Source organism: Falco peregrinus, chromosome 1, assembly GCF_023634155.1.
Source record: "Falco peregrinus isolate bFalPer1 chromosome 1, bFalPer1.pri, whole genome shotgun sequence".
In the NCBI taxonomy this organism is placed as follows: domain Eukaryota; kingdom Metazoa; phylum Chordata; class Aves; order Falconiformes; family Falconidae; genus Falco; species Falco peregrinus.
Window position 1 is genome coordinate 171638 of NC_073721.1, and position 13099 is coordinate 184736.

General features: G+C 36.4%; 1 protein-coding gene across 15 annotated transcripts in view; it reads left to right on the top strand.

Annotated features, from left to right (window-relative positions):
• Positions 1 to 13099, top strand: part of CFAP46 (cilia and flagella associated protein 46) — a 99209-nt gene that overhangs the window by 66326 nt on the left and 19784 nt on the right. For 8 of the 15 annotated variants that reach the window (XM_055798787.1, XM_055798802.1, XM_055798836.1 and 5 more), the window contains 11 exons: positions 169 to 290; positions 678 to 760; positions 2005 to 2169; positions 3945 to 4021; positions 4576 to 4636; positions 4724 to 4759; positions 6902 to 7004; positions 8140 to 8252; positions 9132 to 9213; positions 11934 to 12070; positions 12560 to 12646. In XM_055798787.1, coding sequence (XP_055654762.1) covers positions 169 to 290; positions 678 to 760; positions 2005 to 2169; positions 3945 to 4021; positions 4576 to 4636; positions 4724 to 4759; positions 6902 to 7004; positions 8140 to 8252; positions 9132 to 9213; positions 11934 to 12070; positions 12560 to 12646 — 1066 coding nt within the window. Of the gene's footprint in view, positions 1 to 168; positions 291 to 677; positions 761 to 2004; positions 2170 to 3944; positions 4022 to 4575; positions 4668 to 4723; positions 4760 to 6901; positions 7005 to 8139; positions 9214 to 10411; positions 10585 to 11933; positions 12071 to 12559; positions 12647 to 13099 lie in introns of those variants that run through there. The other 7 variants (XM_055798865.1, XM_055798875.1, XR_008746298.1 and 4 more) reach the window with 6 other exon arrangements.

Consider the following 13099-nt stretch of genomic DNA (forward strand, 5'->3'; position numbering starts at 1 on the left):
GTTTTGAAGTAACAGAGTTTTTAAACTGAATTTCTGTATTTATATTTTCCATTTTGTGTTGTTTCAGATTATTTGATTTAGCCTCTGATTTAACATAATACCCCCTCTCCATCCACGTTAATTAGCATTTTGTCAGTATTCTGTTTTTTGTTGCAATGTGTATGATAGATGCCAACAGAGAAAACAGATGATAATGGACATGATTTGACATCAGATTTCTCTGAAATACTAGAAATTATGGAAGAATATCTGAAACCAGTGCTGTCACAATTTGATTTTTCTGATATCAGGTAAGACATTTAGACTTGTTTTATCATAGTTTGTGAAGATTGAATGGTGACTCAAGTTGTACAAATACAGGAATGGTTTTAGCAAGAACAGACCCTGTTGAATGAACTTTCTACATGTTGACAGTATATGCAGGATATGCAAGACTAAGAGGATTGAACCATGGGATAGACTAATGGCCATTTCTAACAGGCACAGCTTAAGTTGTACAATAGTGAGCTCAGGATGAAACATTATGATTTAACTAGTTAAAAGTTACTCCAAAGGGAGTACATCCTTTGTATAAAATGTCACTGAAATTGAAGCAGTTTTGTCTTTGTGTCTCCTGTGAAAACATAACTTACATAAGTATTAGTGCTGGTAATTTTCACTGTAATTCCTCTTCCCAGACAACAGCGCGCATCAGTTTCAGCAGCTGAATTGGGAGAAATAAAAGTGAAAGATAAGAATACCAAACATACTAGAATGTGGGGTATGTGCTCTACTGAGTATAATGTGTGTGTGTATGTATATGGACAGATATCAAAATCCTTTCACCTTAGTTTCAATGTTTCTGAAGCCAGGGAGAAGAAAAAGGCTTTAGCAACGGGTTTGCCTGTTTATTTTCTGTATCAAGTAAAGTATTTTAGTATACTTCCAAAGAGATTATTTATACACTGGATGGAGCTATTTTTCTGCATGTATTTACAGGCTTCCAAACTATACAGGCTTTAGAAAGCTAAATAAAATGGGTTTATGACAAACAAATCTTTTCAGGAGAAAGGCCAAGAGAAAGACTTAAGATCTTAAGTCTGTTGATCTCTTTTATGTGGTCTTTTCCTGCTTTTTACTGTATGGATTCTCACAGGTTTTTTGCCTAATGCAAGCCTAATGCTGGAATATGTCCCTAAACGTGTTCCAAGAGAAGAGGCAATCAAGTCCATGGCTTGCTTTGGGGATGAGTTTTTTGCTTTATGGTGGGGAGCAGTGAAGTTTCTCAGTTAAAAATTACTAGAAAAAGATAAACATTTGCATTTGCTTTTACCTGCAAAAATTTATTTCTGAGACGCTGGCACAGGTTGTCCAGAGAGGCTGTGTTCAAGGCTAGGAGGGTGGAGCTTTGAGCAACCTGGTCTAGTGGAAGGTGCCTCTGCCCCTGGCAGGGGGGTTGGAACAAGATGATCTTTAAGGACCATTTCAACCCCAAACCACTCTGTGATTCTGTAATTCTGCAATCTGGCAGCTGGCTGCTTCTGCCATTCTGCAAAGACCTCATAACTTCTCTTCCATGTATTTGTTGTTTCTCTGTAGAACAGGAAAATACTGTCAGAATGATACTCGGTACTAACAGAAACAAAAAGTTTCCTACAGAAAGACAGTTAGTATGGAATAAGAACTCCTTGTTTAGCCAAACACTTCTAAGGCAATTTTGCATTTCCAAACACCATTTTCCTCAATACACTGCAGTACACCTGGACTTAATTCTGAGATGTCTGGTTATTTATAAGGGGATATTTTTCCCCATGTGCACATGAATGCATATGCATAGAAACTTGACAACATCTTGGGAGTAATGGCATCAAAAGAAATATTTTTGCATAATGCACTTAATCCACAGTAAAATGGAGTTCAGGTGTCATACAGTAGAGGAAATTTAGGGTTTTAATCTGCTTTCATTTATTGATACACATATTGAGAACTTCTAAATCTCAGTTGTGTTCTGTCACATTTCTTCAGGTACACCTACGGACTTAGGATTGTGTGTGGTAATACTAGGAGATAAGTTATTGATGGAATTGCCTTTGGAAGCTCTGAGTATCTTTAAAGCGGAAGGAATAAGTTCTGTGTCCAGAGATTTTTCACTCCAGATTCTCTACAATCGAGAACATCTGGCTGCCTCAGGTACTGTTAGATAAGCATTCTTTAGATTAGCTTAATGATGCAGCAAACGAGATAATACACTGTTCTTATTATTTAAATTGTAAGTATTATGTTTTACTGGAAGAATGCCACATACAGTAGGTTTCCACTATTTTAGATGGAATAGACAGTACAGTAGACTTACTATAGTTGCAGTGTTAGCTAATTTAAAATAAACTCTACATGTTAAAGAATTATGGATCTAAAATGTCTTGCAGAGTTTCAGTTATACAAAGTATGGTCTTAAACTCTTCAAAGCTGTTTCCAGCTGTACTGAAAAAATTGAAATAAGAATTTAGACTTCTGTTGATTTTCTTTAACATTAGCGTAAGACCCAAATAAGCTCAAAATATCAAATGTGAAAAACTTTTAATCGTTGAACTATGTCCTGTCTGTATAGCTAAGATAACATTAAGGGCTCAGGTCAATCCAGCGATTCTGACGCTATGCATGAGCTAAATCAGATCCCACAGGCTTTATGGATGTCTCTCATTACTGGAGCCACACCCTATATAAACTGGAGTGAAATGAGTTTGTTAAGTGAGGTACTTGGACTGTTGGTAATCTTGTCCTTATGATATCTTAAAATTCATTTATTCTAAAAGTGAGTAATAAAAGCAGGCATTAAGCAGTTTCATGTATGAATCAAATATACCTTCTGTTACTGCAGTTAAAAATCTGAAGTCAAAACCACATCTTAAAGTAAATTATTAAAACTAGTGGACCTAAGCTAAAAAATAGGCTAATTTTAGAAAATCTCACTCCCTGCCATGAAGGTATTCTGTTCCAGAGAAGTTCTTCTGTTGTGTTCATATCTGAATATTTCATGCCTTCCAGAGAGGTTCTTGTACTGTGTTCATATCTGTAATATTTAGCACCTTTGGTATAAGCTGTCCTCAGTTTTTCCATTTCACCCCTCCTTTCTAAAGGGAAAAAGTAGTCAATAATCTCAGATGAGAGTATTTTTAGTCTACATACCCATTCATATACTGTTAGGGGTATGTTAGAAATAGGAGTTTTAGAACATGTGGGAGGTTTTTTCCATTTCTGTTTTTTGGGGGTTTTTAAGTGAAATTTCTTATGGTTGCATAATTTTAGAAGTGCATAAATGAGAGAAAGCATAGTTGAAAAGTCTCTATTCATACAATTATGAAAGTAGCCACTGAATGAGGAGAGATAAACTAGCCATATGAGTAAAAATGCGTATCATAAACTTCCACGAACTTGCAGTGCACTCCAGTGATAACTGGCTGAGACATGCACTTTGAGTGATAGTCATATATATAGTGAGAAATATAAGTCAAGTTTCTGTGCTTTTAAAAGATCCCTTAAAGAAATAAAAAATCAGATTAAAATGTGAAACTTTCTTTTCCCTTTCAATCTCTGCATGTTTCTCAGAAGCTTCAGTTTTGCCAATAATATCAACAATGAACAGATAAAGCAATAGGCTTAGAAAGTGCTTTGGTAATCACTATTTCACTCTACCCTAAATCTGCAAAGTAATGAAGCATTTCTAAGGAATCTAAGTCTAAGGGATCACATCTCTTGCTTGTTTTCCACTTTCAAGCCATTATTTTTAGGCAGGAGAGTTTGGGGAATATCTTTGCCTTGCTGTGATGTGAAATTAATTTTTATTTTTCTAGTTTAATCTGTTACTATTATTACATCATAATAAATATAAGTAGTCCTTCAAGATAGTTGTATTTTCTAAAACTGCCTGTATCTTAAACAAAAATCTGTTCTCTTCAATTCCACAGAGGCTGAAGTTAAAACAGATGTTGAAGTATCTAAAGAAACAAAACCAAAAGCTTATTGGAAAAAGAATCTCAAAATGGTGAACTTTCCACTTTTTAAAAATAAACTTAATAAGAGTAACTTTTTTTTAAATGTAAAAAGTGTTAAAGAGCTAGAAATGGCTTGCATAGATTCTCATTAATGTGCTAGAATTCTGAAGTGGAATAAATATCACCTAAGTCCATAAGAATTTTGCTTCTTGTTGATTTTGCAATAATGGCAGAGTTATTTCTTTGAAAAATCATACTTTCTGTGTAAATGTGATGTATTTAACAACCCACCAAGGAGCTGCTTAAAATTACGCACATAGTTCCCCCAGCAATATTTTGTACAGTGTATGCACGTATTTGTATAAATATATATATGCATATATATCTCTGTATACTTGCGCACACGTGTATATATAGGTAATGTATGTATATGCAGAATATGCTTTTAATTTCCACTGATAATTGAGTATCATGCTACTTTTAATCCTACCTTCAAAACTTTAGAACATCCTTTTATTAGTTGTTTGACACAAAGAATGCAATATTGTTAATATTTGATTGAGACTTCTGGATGTAATAGAATATATATTCTTTTTAATTACAGGCACCAGTTGATCGTGATTTACCCTCTAATTGCTTGGCTGTTGATACTCATAATTTTAAATGTATCCTTTCACAATTAACTAAGTATATCAGGTAAACTTTCTTTTTTGTTGTTTATATTGCATTGTTTACACTTAACGGTTTATCAGATATTGTGGACCCCTACAATGAAGGAAGAGGGGCAGGTAATTTATATTAAATAATATTTTCTCCACAGACTATCAATGTAATTCTGAAATCTTTGTAACCAAAAAAGAAGTCATGACATTAAGATCTTGACAAAAAAGTTTAGCTTTTCATCAGAACAGTAATGCTTCTCACCTGTCAAATGGTGCATCAGTGAAACACTATAACCTGTTCAGGTTCAGGAAATACATTAGATTGTCTTATTATTTCTTTCATATCACTAACTATTGACCTAATATCACCAAGAAAATAATCGATTGAGTAACTTTTCTTACTATGTAATCCAATTAAAAACATACATTTACTTTCAAGAACTTGTTATAGCATTTTTAATTTTTCAAAGATGCGCCATTAAGATACAGTATCAGAAGTGTAGGGAACGATATAGATTATATGAAAGGATTTGCTGCTTTGTATGATCATCTTTGTTATACAAGAAATCTGCTTGAAGGCCATGAATGGGCTTGGAACAAATGGTACTGAGTGAGAATGGACTGGGACAGGAGCAGTCAGACTCACCAAACGTGCAGAGTAATTCTAAAGCTAAAGACTGCAGATAAAGCATGTGTTATATGTAGGTTTTGCAGTCCTTTCAAAGGTGAAGGGTACAATGACAGACACAATCCTATAAGGATATTTGAGAGGGTTATTAATTCCTTTTGGAATGTATTTATCAAGGCAGTAGGCACTTACTGCATTACCCTAGACTAGAACAGAACAGAATATTTTCAGTTGGAAAGGACCTAGAACGACCATCTAGTCAAACTGCCTGACCACTTCAGGGCTGATCAACAGCTAAAGCATGTTAAGGGCATTGTCCAAATGCCTCTTAAACACCGACAGGCTTGGTGCATCAACCACCTCTCCCGGAAGCCTGTTCCAGTGTTTGACTACCCTCTTGGTAAAGGAAATGCTTCCTAATGTCCAGTCTGAAGCTCTCCTGAAGCAGCTTTGAACCATTCCCACACATCCTGTCCCTGGATCTGAGGGAGAAGAGATCCACACCTCCTTCTCCACGTCCCCTCCTCAGGAAGCTGCAGAGAGCAATGAGGTTGTTCCTCAGCCTCCTTCTCTCCAAACTAGACAAACCCAGAGTCCTCAGCCTTTTTTTTCAGGGAAATTCTTTACTCTGAGGGTGGCGAGGCGCTGGCCCAGGCTACCCAGAGCAGCTGTGGATGCCCCATCCCTGGCAGCTCAAGGCCAGGCTGGATGGGGCTGGGAGCAGCCTGGGCTGGGAACTGGGTGGCCTTTAAGGTCCGTTCCAACCCAAACCATTCTGTGATTCTGTGATATGGTATGATGACATGCCTTCCAGGCCTTCACCAGCTCTGTTGCTCTCCTCTGGATATGATAATTCAGTCTGACACAAACACTTCAAGAATACAATTTTACCTCAGTTTTTTCCCAGTGTGTGCAATAGTTTAACTGATTCACATTCATTAACCAAATTGCATATATATCAAATGCCAAAAACTGATTTAATGGAGGTTTTTAATTAATATGGTTATTAAACCTAAACTTGACACAAAAGAAGCGACTGAACAGTCAGTAGCGTAATAGAGTATGTGCCCATATGTGTGCAGTTTCTTCTTCACAGCAGATCAAAATAAAACACCATTTACCATGTGCTCAGTATCTGGAGTGTATTAATTTACAGTGGTATGGAAAAGTAGTCAGAAAAAAAAAAGAATTATCATTGAATATACGATGTCTTTGGAGAGCAGAGTTGGGTTCAGAGTCCTTTGTGAATGCAGGGCTCTGGAAATTCAGTTATTTTCTCCATCTACTTAAGTCCTCCCTGAGCTTCTGGAACAGAACTGCATGAGCAGTGCTGGTGTTTTCAGCTCTTTACAGTTTTCTACGAGTTTCTATTTTGTGCTTTTAAAATCTTTAACCTGTCTACCAAATAATATTTGTCACTTAAGACATACTCCTTTCAAATGGGAATTACAAACAATTTTACCCAGAAAATGACACAATTGATGCAGTTTTAAAAGCCAGACTTAGGTTTCAAAAAACTTAAGATCTAATGATGACCGACCCCCCCCTAAATATTGTCACTTTAAAATTATTAAAATTAAGATTGCCCAAGATGCTTTGTAGCATGTTAAGCTCATAATGATGACATTCTGTTCTTGCAGAAGCTTTGAGTCCTTCCCAGAAAATAAAGGAAATCCTAGAAAAATACCATGACTTATTTACAATACAGTGGGAAGGAATTACAGGCAATGTACATGTTCCAAGGTTTGTAATATTCTATGTGCTTTCATGTTTTATCCATGTTTCTTTTTTAAAATTGTGCCTATTGCCAGAGGGTTCAGTCATAAAACAGGGTCACATTTTGCTGCAATGGTAAACACATAGCTAACCATTGTCTTTGTTTCAAATGCATATTTAGATTTGTAGACACAGTATTTTAGGGATCTGAAATACAGTGCCTACGAAGTGATTAGCTAGATTGGTTGTGTGAAGGTTACAGTATATGTAGATAATCCAATTTTGACCAAGAGTCTACTTGTGCAGTCTTTGATGAGTATTCCAACTATGTGTGACCATAAATGTAATTTCTGGCTTTGTTCATAATTGGTTTTAAATCCAAATATTAAAACCTCTAGCACCTCCATGCACACTGAATCAACTCTATGATTGGAGCACAGATTCCTGAAGCAAAGTGGTGAAGGTACCTCTCACAGTTTGCAATTTCAAGCATCTGATCGTGATTAGCATTTTATGGAGTTTATTCATAAACACACTTGGTTCTTTATAAAGTACTTTACTTTTAAGGTCACAGGGACCTCAAGAGGTCAATAAGTGACAAGTCCTGTGAGTCAGCACAGTCATCGCTGTACCTTCCTTTGTAACTGCTAGTTTAATCAGTCCTTTGAAATAGTCTCTACTTAGGTAAAATCAATATGTAGGTGCTCTACTGTTCCTTCGTAACAAAGATTGTTACTTCTCAAATGGCATAGTTTTTGCTGCCAGCTAGGCAGCATCTCTCTTCAAAACCTAATTTCTTCATATCCTGATGGGTGCATACATAAACACTCCTGTTGAATGTTAGACTAAATACTGGAATTTCAAAGCTGTACAGTGCATACATCGATTATTTATCTAAAAATACACTATGCCTCATGTTTACTGTGAGATGTTACTACACTAAGTATACCTCTGTATTAAAATAATTACTATTAATAGTCTATAAGTTATTACACTTCCAATTGAAGTCTGCAGTCTTGTTTATCTCCTTGCTTTGCATGTTGACTTTCCTTATAAATATTTCCAGAGTAAGTAACACTGGAATGTTTGCTATGGATAATTTCTGAAAAATATTCTTGTAAAATAGTAACATGAAAGTAACATACTTCTTCCTTCCTTTCAGCCAAGCTGAGTGGGAGCAGCTGCTGACAAACTGCAGTGCATTTCTGTTCTACGGGATGGAGAGATTCGTGTCTCATATTTTACTCGACAGACTGGTTGCTATGAACATTCCAAGTGAGATAAGCACACTGAAAAATATTTTTTTAATTACACCGCCTTTTGTTCTCAGTTGTGTTTATTTCGTACTGTATCATATCATAGTATTGATGTTAGCAATTAAGAGCTTTTTTCAAGATCCAGATTTTTAATTGGGAAAAACTGCACAATACAGATGTCATTCTGCTGCCCAGCTTTCTTGTTATGCCTCACAATGAAATTTAGTCTTTCTCCACTTCCAAATGTTGGAATTTCTTAAGTTCCAAAAACTGAATCATCATCTGATGGTTTTCCTGGTAACTCTTCTCCTTTTCTATGGAATTTAGTATTTGATATCAAAGTATTTTTTATTTTTAAGAACAACCTCTGCAGCTGTTAACCTCAGATTTAAGCTACAGCAAACCAAACAGTAGGGAAAGCTGTTTTAATTTTGAGAGTATTCTAAGTTATTTCACTGGAGGCCTTTAAGGAATATAAGGAGTGTTTGAAATGTAACTTGGTCTTAACTTGTGGAGAGGAGCTGCACGGATAACATTTCCATACCTGCATACCATAAACTCTGACAAGAGTTTGTAACTACAGAAGTGAGTCATATAGATTGGTAGCCTGTAATAAGATGGTACATGGACTTCATTCTTAGTTATACTAAGGTGGCACAGGAAAAAAACCTGCAAAACACTGTGGAAAAGTGTAGCAGAATTGCATCATATAAGGTTAGGATGGCTTTATTAGTGTTCATTTACTTAATACTTGACAATTTTTGCTGAAATACATAAATTTTATATTCTATGTGTTCAAGAAATTCATCACCTTAGGAAAGGCCTGACTGACTTGTATTAATTATCTTGGGCATTCTTATTAGTGCAAATACCATTACTGTAACTTATTTTTTTCCAGAATGCCATTTGATGATAATTCTAGATCTGGTGAGATCAAAGGAAAGTTATCAAAGAATTACAAAGTCTGGTATCCACAAAAGGTAAGATAAAGTTTATTTTGGTAAACTCCACGGTAAGGCAAATTATTTTTATTTCAAAGCAAAGTTAAAATTTTGAGTTACAAATAATGTCATTTACTTCTGCAAGTAGAAGGGCTCATATCTACACCTAAGGGAGAAGTTAGCCTCTTTATCTTGTAGCTTCATTCTTTACATAGGGATAAAAAGGGTGAAAGCTCTGTTACAAAGCAATGATCAAGAAAATGCAACACAGAAACATTGCTGTATTACATATTACACATACCACCCAATTCTGAATTCAAGATTCTCAAAATGTTCTAATTAATATATAAAAGTGCCCTTTAACAGATAAACTGTTAAGAGTCTAAGGTTTCATACACTGAACAGTTTGTCAGCCATTTTTAAATTTAAATAAATTACTATGTCATGTTAAAATAACCTGTTCAAAATCTTGAATGTTATTAATCTGATCTCTTATAGCTTTTAAAAGCACCTCAGTATTTTCCTTGCTTTTTAGTTGACAAGTGTCAGGTTTTATATACTTTTATTGTATGTTTATTAGGAATACTTGACAGATGGCACACTACAAATAACTTTTAAGGTATTAAAAGCAAGAAGAATAGTTCTAGTGTCCTAATTTTATTCGTGAGTTATTTAGTCTATGCTGAGTTTTCAGATAACCCAATTATACTCTGGAGGGACAAGAGGCCTTGCAAGGGATCTACATAGATTGGAGCATTGAGCAATCATCAGTGCCATGAAATTTAAGAACAAATGCTGGGTTCTGCACCCTGTTCAGGGACAGAGTAACGCTGGGCACAAGTCAAAACAGGGAGAGGAGTGACTGGAGAGCAGTCCTGCAGAAAGGGAGCTGGGGGTGCCAGCTGGCAGCAGGCTCAGTGGGAGCCAGCAGTGTGCGCTGGCACCAAGAGGGCAAACCGCATCCTGGGGTGCATCAGACACAGCATAGCCAGTTGGTCAGACAGGGGATTGTGCCGATGTATTTATCATTGGTGTGGCCTCACCCCAAATACCGTGTGCAGTGCTGAGCCCCACAGTTTAAGAAGGATGTGAAGGTCCTTGAATGTGCCCAGAGGAGGGTGGGCAAGCAAGCTGGTGAAGGGCTGGAAGGCATGTCTTCTGCAGAGCGGCTGAGGACTCTGGGTTTGTCTAGTTTGGAGAGAAGGAGGCTGAGGAACAACCTCATTGCTCTCTGCAGCTTCCTGAGGAGGGGACGCGGAGAAGGAGGTGCAGATCTCTTCTCCCTCAGATCCAGGGACAGGATGCGTGGGAGTGGTTCAAAGCTGCTTCAGGAGAGCTTCAGACTGGACATTAGGAAGCATTTCCTTTACCAAGAGGGTGGTCAAACACTGGAACAGGCTTCCGGGAGAGGTGGTTGATGCACCAAGCCTGTCGGTGTTTAAGAGGCATTTGGACAATGCCCTTAACATGCTTTAGCTGTTGATCAGCCCTGAAGTGGTCAGGCAGTTTGACTAGATGGTAGTTCTAGGTCCCTTCCAACTGAAAATATTCTGTTCTGTTCTATTCTGTTCTCTTAACACTGATCATATAAAAATCTTTTTCATGTAACTTTTGGGACTGCTGTAGTTCTGCAGCCAATTAAATCATATAACCAGTCCTATTAGGGTTGCATAAATACCTCTTGACTTCTCTGATTATTCATTCCATGAAAAAGAAATACTTCCTCTCTTAAAATACTGCTTAATTAGTGCAACAATATAAAAGTTAAAATGAATTGTGTAAGATAGTTTATACACACACCTACATATGTAAATATAAAGATCTCTGAGGGTTTAAACAACTTCTCAGGCTTTTATTTTTAATATCATTTTTCAGCTCCCCCAAACAGCCATTTCCTAAACCAAAACAAGGTACAAATCCTTAAACTAGTTTTTCCAACTCTGAACTTTTGAAGTCTCACTTTAATAGATTGTAATTTATCAACAGGACTTTTTTTTAAGTCTAAAAGCTTCTAGAACATTTAGAATAACATTCAGTTAAAACTAAGTCACATAACTGGATAGACAATCAGATAGCATCTCCCCAAAAGATTGCAAAAAACTTTTAATTACCATGTTCTGATAAAGTCTCCATGAAAAGCAGAAGCTAATAAAAACAAAATTCAGCCTTCACTTTACTGCACTTCCAACCCTACAGAGTATCAATCCTCTCCCATCACTAAAACAATAATACCAAAGATGCTTACTTACATATTGAGCAGCAAAAACCCTAATCCAGCTTCAGAAGTGATTTGCTTTTAAGCCTCCAAATTAATGCCGTGCTTAAGACAAAGATCAAACTTTCAGTTCCTGCAATATTCTATGTTTCCCTTTAGCAACTTAAGTAGAACTTAACAAGTCTTTTCACCTGATTCCCAACATTTTTACTGTCTTATGAAGGGTATTCTGCCGTATTTTGTCAAAGTTAGTGTGTTAGTCCTCCTTTCACATTTCCTGAGATGCCCAGAACAATAATGTGACAGGGAGCAATCCACATGATAAGATTGCATCATGAAAAGGTGTAGAGAGAAAGTAAGCTAAATTCTTTGTACTAAATTTAAGGTACTGTAAGAACATTAGAAAAAACTTTATGGTCAGTGTACAAGAAAATGCAGTCTGGCATTCCCTTTTATATTAAGATGCATTGTGTGTTTAGTTATATTTTTTGATATATTATGTGCGGGTTTAGTTCATTGATCGCATACTTTTGATTTTCTTTAGTTGTCTACAAACTGCTATAGAGAGACCAACAGAGACAGCAGTGCTTCTGAGCCTTACTGGTGTTCGTTCTATAATAGCCAACCAGTGGTACACTACCTTGCAAGAGAATGCAGAAAGGCTAGAAATTTTGTCCAAGAGTAAGTATTTGTATTTGTCATCGTTTGCATGTATATTGTTTCAGACATTTGTATGTATACAGCCACGGAGGTGTGTGTGTATGTACTTGTCTCCCATCTCTTCTTTCTTTGTCTCTCACAAAATTTTGCCAGGAGTTTCCATAGGAGGTAAACTGCCTGCAGGAGCCACCATGTTGTTGACAGGTTGATCTTTCAAACAGAACATTAACCTACTTTTATGAGCTTTAGTGGGGATTTGTTTATGGTCATATTGTAAGAATAGGATTTCTACGGTGAGTAGTGCCCTAGGACTTGGCAATCTATAGTTACATAAACTATGGGGAAAACAAAGGCTGGAGATAACTCATCTTCAGAGATACAAAACTACATCTGTAAAGATATCCTTTTCCACTAAATTTTACATGTGAAGACATCAGGATGTATGGTTGATATTTTCTTGTTTTTCAAAACTTTCATTAAAGACTCACAGAAACTAACATTTCTTTCTAGATTTGTTGAGCATCGGTAGAACAACTGGGCAGACAGTCCGTATTCTTCAAAAGAGTAATATTCACAGGGAAAGGGATTCCATTAAAAGTAAGAATTAAAGAGCTTAATACAAAAGACTGGCAGTGAATGTTAACTAGAACCTGGTAGGCCTGTGTTTAGTTCACAGGTGTAAGTGAAGTCTTTCAGATGAGCTATGACAAATTTTTGTGATGCTTCTTAAAAGAATTGAGAGTGAGAAGGCCACTGATACAGTATTATAATTGGAGTAGCTGTATTTTACATACATAAAATTTTGGGGGAGACTTTGTCATAGCTGACCAAAAGCTAAAATTTATGCTCCACTGAACTGTTACAAAATGATGTAGTGTGACTGAAAAGTTACATCAGGAGCATGACATGAGCAATAGAAATGATATGGACTATAGACTGCAAAAAGATAAGTCGAACCTGCAGTGATTAGACAAGTCTTCATTGTAAAGGGCATGCTATATATATGAAATTCCACCTGGCATCTGTTTGGAAAGGGGAGAAGGATTTTTG